The 9,440-nt window shown below is 27.5% G+C and overlaps 1 protein-coding gene across 1 annotated transcript; it reads right to left on the minus strand.

The window, feature by feature from the left end:
* On the minus strand, positions 1-2,559 carry LOC108752188 (proteasome subunit beta type-4). Its single transcript, XM_018492860.1, has 5 exons — positions 2,424-2,559; positions 2,002-2,208; positions 489-635; positions 212-410; positions 1-133 (listed from the first exon to the last, which is right to left on the minus strand). Exons 1-5 carry the CDS (start codon positions 2,540-2,542, stop codon positions 44-46), a joined length of 762 nt encoding a protein of 253 aa, XP_018348362.1. The 5' UTR covers positions 2,543-2,559; the 3' UTR covers positions 1-43.
* Positions 2,560-9,440: the final 6,881 nt, after the last annotated feature.

Genomic DNA, 9,440 nt, shown 5'->3' on the forward strand with positions numbered 1-9,440 from the left:
TTTATTATAACTTATTTTGAAAGAAAACGAAAACATTACAATTTTAGAGAATTGCGGGTCCCCAATAACTTTCTACGTCTATCGGTCCTTGTATTTCGACTCCTTTTTCTTTCGTAACAATACCCAAATGATACTGAAAAAGCGAAGTAAATCATTAACAATTTAAAATTATTAATTACGCATATACGAATTTTGATAGTTTAGTAGATACCTTTGGGAAAGATCTTGCATCTCTGTAGAAAAGAACTTGATTTACTTTGTATATAAGTTGAATAGCTTCTTCTTTACTCATTTGGCTATTTTCCTCATAAGCTTTTCTCAGAATAGGCGTTGCCATATAAGCGCCATATCCAGTCGCAATAACAGGATCTTTGTAAGCTGTTCCAAGCTTATCTACAGTTGCCAAAAATCTGAAAAGCAAAATCATGATTTATGCTAAATCTGAAGACACAAGTTGCTTATGTTGAAGGAATATGTTGGATACTTACGGTTGTCCATCTTCCAAACCGGCAATGACAAAATTGTTCCAAAACGGATCAAAATTTGATCGTCTGTTGTACAGGACACGTGTCAACCAGCAATGCAGCGCTTTTGGCTTCAAACTAAATCCATCATCCAAGCATTGTTCTTCCAGACTAAAACAAAAGTGTTGATGTAAAATAATAGTGTCTTTTAATACTCGTCGAAAAGTCTAATATGCTTAAGGAGAACTTTATACCCAGGAGAATCAAAAAGATGCATGTTGGGTAAAACCTCTAGCGTTAGATTGCTTGGTTCAAAAAATGAAAACGCTATGTAGACGCTACATCCTTTTCATGCATTTTCTCTCTAGCATCAATTTTGATCATTCATATAATCTATTTTAATGCTGAAAATGTACATCCACTATCAGGATAAAAAAGTACTTAACCATTTGATACTCATTTTCAAAATAGACTATATAATCATTATCAAAATTGACGCTGAATAGAGAAAACTGCATGAAAATGATGTATACAAGATAATTCATAATTGGATATCAATATTTCAGGGGATAAATCTAAAGTATTATACTAAAATAAGTTGAAAAACATCATACAGACATATGTCTTTCAAAATGTTTCAAGTGTCTGCCTTGTGCCTTAAGAAACACTATTGCATGTCTTATTACACTTGATTTTATTTACAAAGAATATCGATTACTAATGCAGTGCAGTAGTAAAGTTAAAGAACGAGTCATTTAACATTTTCTTTAATCATCTATAAATAAAGTATGTAGAAATCTAGAAACATGATATTTCCTACTTATTTTAGTAGATAGACTTATTTTAGTATTCATCCCTGAAATATTAATACACATTTATAAATCACCCTATTCAATTTTAGTGTTCAATTTTGAACTAAGCTGACAGTGAAACTGCTGGAAATTAAATAAATCCAACTTTCAGGCTGAAATTCACTGTTAATTCTAATATTTAAGATTGTCTTAAGATATTCTAAGCCAACCATAGGACATCAGCATTTTAAGACATTTCTTAAAATAATCTTAAAATAAGAATGAATTATGAATACCAGCTTAAGTCATATTTATTTTTTTTTATACAAAAGACGTTTATAAAGTTTTGAAAATGAATACAGTGGGAAAAAAATTTAATTATTTGTAATTTTATTGCATCATCTCTGTATAAATTTTAGACAATGACTTCTTTTAACAAGATATATGTAATGGTCATCATCATTATCATGATAATAGTAAAATAAGTGATTTTCTAATTTTTTCATTTTTATAATATTATAATACTGGCTCTACAGAGTATTAGCTATCAGACATTAAGCGTCAAATTAAAATTATACATCATAACCATATTGACACTGTTCTTCAGCATCTCATCAAATGGCATTATATTATAGAACAATTTTCAGAAACATTTATTAATTTATCTTATGTAGTAAACCAAGAACAAAATATTTTAAAAATAAAGAAAGAAATGTAAGAAAACTAGAATGATTACAACAACTCACATCTTTCTTTCCACGTAACTCTTGATACATTGAAAATCTGCATAATCTCCAGATGCACCAAGAATGATGTTGTCATTAACTTTCATAAGACGCTCTAGATTTCTATAACGAGCGAGAGATCCATAAGATCCTAAGATATCCGCCGATATAACGATTCCGTCTTTGAATTGTATACCAATGACGGATGTACCAGTCGTTATAGGAGATCTGCAAATAATAGAATGAGTTAGAGTAGAATTCATCAAGTCCTTATGCCATTTCGGAAATTTATCTAATAAAGTCTCAAGTATTTCGAATTTCATTTTGTTAATTTGTTCCATAAGAGAGAAGATGACATGCGAGATTTATATAGAGATGTGCAGGTTATATACAAAAAACTGCAAACGGATGAAAAACGTTTGTGAATTATAGTTAAAACGTACTGTGATTTTTGGAATCCACCGGTGCCGTTTTGGGTGCCCGGGAAGTGATAAAATGCACCAGGAGATGGCCCATTTTGCCACAGAGGCAAAAAACAAGAATCCTTACTGGGAACCGCCATTATGATAACTAGTATACGAACAGTACAAAAGTATCGAATGCAATCCGATATCGATATACCTCTGGTACAAGTATATCTCGATTCGCTTTCCGAATATCGTTCAAAGTATCGATATTTACTTAAGAATCGACAGGAGTGTTGAGCCAACTCAAATGTCCGTTTCTACCGTAATTCCATCTACATTAAGAGATAAAAAAAATGGTGATTTTTCAAAAGAAAGACTAATATTTATCATTTTAAAACTTTTTGCACGTTTTAATATAACTATTATAGAGTACGTACAAATTATTTATGTGAAAAAAAGTATTATAAATAATAAAAATACAAACATTCAGTTTGCCGCATCACCGCATGACATGATTTTGTGTACATCCTAGCGGATGTAATTATTGCCTGAAACAAAAAATAAAAAAATATTTTTAATTTTTATAGAATATGTTATTCTAAATAAAACTAAAAAAATTTATATATATATACAGTACAGAAATTAAAATTTTATGCAACTTTGAAAAAAAAGTTACGATTTTCACTATAAAATAGTCGTTTTTTATGCAAAAGGAATTGTTAATATTGATTTTTATTTAATTTTTTAGGTTCATCGAAAATGGTTGACTATTAATAATGGTTGACTAACTAACGAACCCTATAAAAAGTCTATTAAAAATTAGTTAAATACTTTCTTTTCAATATACGGTAATTATTGGCGATAATTTTTTTCTATCCGATTTACGAATGTTAAATAGCGAATACTTTTTTTGGATTTAATTGGATTCAATTGGACTCAATTAGATTCAATTGGATGCAATTGGATTAAAAAAACTGTATTTCCTATTTCAAAATTTTTAATTGAACAGTTTACAATGCAGAAAAAGGTAATATTATTTTTAGATTGAAAGGCATAGAAATATGCAATTCCTGTAAATAAATAAAAATGCTTTCAGGATTGAAAAGCATTCATTTCAACATTCGTAAATCAATATTTCTGAAAATCTGAATCCATTTCAATTCATTCTCGTTTGCTGAGTTCTTAAGACCGTACTTAAGACTTGAATATAAGATTTGACTATGAATACCGACCATACTCGTTTCCTATTAACATGTCAGGGTGCGATTATATGTAGCGCGATACGCGATACATGATACAGAAATTAACTAAGTAATTATAGGAACCGCGAAAACCGTGCTGCTTGCTTCTTTTCTCCTCTATTCACAAATTCTTGTTACTAAGCACCATAGAATTAATTGATTTAAATGCAATTATTAAGTAAATCTGATTGAGAAAATAGGAGTATTGATGAAATGTGCATAGAAATAAATTAATATAATAATAAATTAATATATTGTATATAAAAAAATTCATATTAAAGTTTATTGGTCACTATCCCGTGCCGCTAGTTTAGGCCCTATAAAAAGAAACGCGACATTTTCATTAACTTTGTGTAGGCGACACGTATAAAAAGTGCTTTCAGTTACTTACATCTCAGTACTGAAACCTCAACCTCATTACAATTGCACAAGCGTAACAACGTCTTCTAGTAAAATATGTATAGCATCAAGAAATTTTGTCTTCTGTTCGCGAGTGTATTACCTTAAATCCAACTAGAACGTAAAGATATTAAACGGATTAAGCAGTGAGGATTTACTGGATGATTATGTCTTCTGAACGCGTTGTCAACTTTATACGAAGGTGCTCCTGTGTCCGATAATGTTCAATTATATCTCCGAAAAAATTGTATCTTCTAAAAAACTACCGTCATACATATATCATAAATAACATTTTATTTTTCACTTCTTTCATCAGTTCGTCATTATTGTTCATTAGTTATAATGTGCTTGGTCTATTTCATTGTCAGTTGGAGTGACAATGATATAGATGAAGTTCTTCACTGTGGTGTCACTTGTGACCCTAAAAATAAAGAATTTTTTATATATCACATGTGTGTTGTGATATATTACAATAATCTATAATATAATTATGAGTATATTATATAACAAAAATAGAAAGACAAATGTGAAGGTGCTAATGAATTAAAATGTTATATCATGAATTACCTTATTTTTTATGTGTACAAAAAGTGATAATCTTGTGCTGTACCCTTGCCACACACCGAACAATCATAAGGTTTTTTATTGTTATGTATCAAACAGTGTTTATCTCTTTGATATTTCTTAGTGAAGGTTTTGGCGCAAATCTAAAATACAGCACATTTCTGACTACCGAAATGTAAAAACACAATCAAATGAGGTATAATTAGAAAAAATACTAACAATAATTTTGTAACACATACCTTACATACATATGGTTTCTCGCCTATGTATGTATTTTTGAATGCCGTTTCAGGTGGTCAAAACGTACAAATGTAGCTAAACATGTCTCACATTTATACGATCTTCCATCGACGTCAGAATGCTCCATGACTAAATGATTATACAAATCCTGATCAGTTTTGAAACCCTTCAAACAATTGTTACAATTGTTACGTTTATTGTAATGCATTTCTTTTTTGTATCTGTGTAGATTACTTATACTGTAAAGTATTTATCATTTATTAACCATTAATTTAAGTAAAAAGATTATTTGATAATTTCTATAATTTTTGTTACTCACATAATTTTTTCATAAAACTCGTACTGAAGTTTTTCAACTCTATGAATTTTCTCATGTTCGCGCAAATTCCATTTATTTTTAAACGCTTTATCATACTCTCCGCATATGTGAAGCCTAATGTCAGTATGTAAATTTATGTTGTTGCAAAGTTTTTGAGGAAATAAACTGTTTCTCTTTAATAATAAAGAAGGTTATTATTATAAAACAAATATGAAAATACAAACAAATATGAAATACAAACTATAGCAGTCAGTGCCTTAAACGCCCGAGAAAAAATATTTTACATATAATTATATAAAATTGTATAAAATTATATAGAATTCTATATAATTATATATAATTTCATATATAATTTAATATATAGTCATATATAATTTTATATGTAAGTTTATATATAATTATATTATATATGTATAAATATATATAATTATATACAATATATATAAAATATTTTTTCCCGGGCGGTCTAGTTGGATCTTAAATGCTTTTATAATTCTGTGTGAATTTATATATTACGTATATAGTCTTTCGAAACGCGCGTCGAAACGATTTTTCGGTCTTTGAAACGCTAACTCTACTAAACTACCGTAGTAGTATCGTAATATTATCACGAGTTAAATTGCCTAGCAATTTTGATTCTTTTTCACATCTTCGAACGATCTTAATAATGCTGAAAGACATATTAAAATCTATAAATAATTAATTCTTTTTGCAAAAATATTATCTCTGTCAGGAATCGAACCTAGATCTTTTGTATTGCCTGCGAGCGTCCTAAGCCTTTAGACTATCGAGATTAAATATAAAAATGATAAAACATATAACTGTTGAGGCAATATGAAGTTATAAAAAACACTGAAAGTGTTAACCATAAAGTTTTTAACCATAAACGTCATATAAGTCTTACCAACATATAAGTTTTACCGCACTGTTGGCATACATTTTCTTTTGTGCCGTTATGCATTATTTTCAATTGTCTATTCAAATATTGCGGTATGTGAAATTGATGGAGTATTTTTTTCAGTATAATCCTTAAACTCTTTAGATGTATTCGTCGGTTAACTTTTTGTAACGTCTCCTAAATTCTTTTTGTAATTCTCTAAATTTTTTGAACATATATATTTCCAAGTTTGTTCACCTAAAATCGCAAGAAAATATAATTTTTTAATAACATGAATTTTTTTATCGAAGAAATTGTATCACGAACGATCGCCGTTAACGTAATTATTTTTCCCATTAAACAACTTAAAACACTTTACAAAATGACAGGTGAATACATTGTCTAAAACTGATAACAATGTCTAAAACACCCGATGTAACATTCACAATTTAAACATAAAATTATCAAAGATACATTTATCAGTCTTAGTGGATACCAAATTTTACACTTTAACAATAAGGACTGTATGAAATCTGTGTCAAAATCAGCCACCATTTTTTAACGCATTTTACTGCTAAATTGTATTTTACCGTTAGTGATGTTCTATATATAATTTGAAACGTTTATTCTACATATGAATATTTCTTTATTCTTCTTCTAATTTACGTAAATAAAATATTAAGTGAAATGTTAGATTAAAAACATAAGACGTTAAAATAATTAAATGTAATTCAAACTGACAATGAATACAAATAGAAACATGTAAATAAGAAACCGCCATTAAGGTTGAAAGCACATCTTATATAAATGATTAATAAGTATGAAAAATAGGAAGATTAAGAATAAACCATACAATTTTTTGTCATATTTTAAAATTTGTTAAGTAGAAATTATAGAATTTAATGAGCAGTTGACAATAGTCGAAATCTGTTTCACGTTGGATGATGAGAACGAATCAAGCAATAAAGTTATAAAATGATAGTTGTCATGAAAAGTAAAAGGGAAGAAACGAAACAAAGGTAGACTAAATGTTAAAAAAAGAAATTTATAAAATTAGAATGATGCTTGACGTTACATTATAAAACTAAAATTTTGATGATATACAATAATAACTTACATGCAATGCTTACGTAGTCATTAAGATTATTACGGTTGAATTTTAAATCATTTGCTGACAACTATTTACACCAAAATCTTGATAACAACTGAGACAAAACGAACATATATGTGTATATACAATATATATAAAATAAAATTGGAAATAAGACCGTTTATGTTAAATATATTACTTTAAATACGAAGCGCCACTACGGTCTGAATGTTAAGATGTTGAATTAATATATATATATATATATAGGATTGGCAACGTTACTTCATAAAAATAACTCGTTATTTAAAGAAAAATGTAACGAGTCGTTACTTTTTCGTTACTTTTTTTTTATACTAATAATAGAATATTTTATAGCGTTTCTCATTGGCAGTACTCAATGCATATTGCAGCCTTGTACACTACTTTAATTTGAACACATATAAAAATGAGATATCTCATTAATAAAATGCTCCAAGTATATTTTATCAAATAGTATAATAAAATGTATTTGAGATTTTGCGATTTAACTCGTTTTTATATTTTTATTAGATATACATCTTTATGTTGAATTGTGTACAATAATACATAATATGAAATAAAAATAAATATTAAAAAATTATATTTAATAAGAAAGATATTTATAAAATTTTTTATGCAAATTTATGGAAATTCGATCCTAAAATGCATAAAATGGATCAATTTGATCCACATTTTATGTTTGTTAAAAATTGCTGCAGTTCTTCTTTTACGTTTTTTAAAAGAAAAACAGAGAAAAATTAAAAAATTAAAAAATTAAAAAAAACATTTTTCTAATACTTATATATATCTTTAATATTTTTAGGATTCTGTTTCACAAGCGTGTATGTAAATTTGAATTTAAAAAGACAAAAAAGATTAACTATAAATTTACTTTTTTTTAACATTAAAGTTATCAGGCGATTCTATTGTCATTATATCTAAACGTATTAAGAGTCATTGAAGAAGAATAAATATATGATAAAGAAGAATAAATATAGGAAGGCTGAGATTTAAATGCTGATATCCCCACGAATTCTGCCGCACTTTATGATCAGTCTCTGTCCATCTTGAGGAAGGCTACATCACGGTTTCAACGTCGAATCTTTCTTTCTTATGTAAAATTACTTTTTAGAGTACTAAAATAATAATAATTTTGAGAAAACATTAAAAATAGTTAATATCGAAATAATATATTTAATTATACCATGCAGAATCTTATTTAAATTATATAATCGTTTTTATTTTTCAAAACTTTGAAATTAATATGGCATTCTTAGTAATTAGCAGTTTTTATATTCGAAAGATTATACAATAATATGTAATATATATTTTTTGAAATTTTTATTAATACAATTGTTCCTAATATGTCTTTGTACATATTTTCCATTTCAATTTTTTTTCGATCTCTCTCTTTTTTACATCACATTATTAACATTATATCCATAATTACATAATTTTACATTATGCTATTAACATTATATTTCATAATTTTATTTCAAGTATAATATATTTTTCATCAACCACACATAGGCATAATTTTAACATATAATCTGCATATTATATAAAATTTATATCGTAGATGATGTCGTAAATTAATTATATTTTTATAATCTAAATATCGATAAAAGGAACAATCAATCTGCGAAGGAGCGAGCGTTAAGCACGTTCTAACGCTTTTTGTCAGTAATTAATTGGCATTAATATATTACCTATTACTAATATTATTTATATATTATATTTATTAATGATTTTTCATATATAAAGTTAATCAAAAGGAAAGATAAATCATCACTATTGATAACGCAAACGCAATATTCGAGAGCAATTGCACAGACGATGAGTCCGGTACTTGGTTTCCCTCTGATGATATTGTGTTATTTGCCAATGCTGCGTTAATGGATTTCATTAAAGGGTAATCACGCCCATCAAGCAAAGCCATATCACCGTGCAGCAATGAGCATTTGCCTCGGAAATCATCTGTGTCGATACTCCACACCATAACACCCGCCAATTTCTGCCTCTTTGCATATTCCACCTAAAAGAGTACATTAGCATCAGAATGATTTAACGTTGATATTTTCTTCAAATGTTCAAACTTACTCAAATAAAAATAGAACTGCGTAAAATGCAATTAAATAAATATATATAAAAATCAAATTTTCAAAGTCATGTTTATTCAAATATTTGACTGTTCAAAATAAAATATGATACATCCTACATATTATTGTAATTAATAATAATAATAAAGTTATAATTAATAATTCATATAAATTTTGATTGTTCTGTTTCTAAACTTTAGTTGCTC

Source organism: Trachymyrmex septentrionalis, unplaced genomic scaffold (assembly GCF_001594115.1).
Source record: "Trachymyrmex septentrionalis isolate Tsep2-gDNA-1 unplaced genomic scaffold, Tsep1.0 scaffold59, whole genome shotgun sequence".
In the NCBI taxonomy this organism is placed as follows: Eukaryota; Metazoa; Arthropoda; class Insecta; order Hymenoptera; family Formicidae; genus Trachymyrmex; species Trachymyrmex septentrionalis.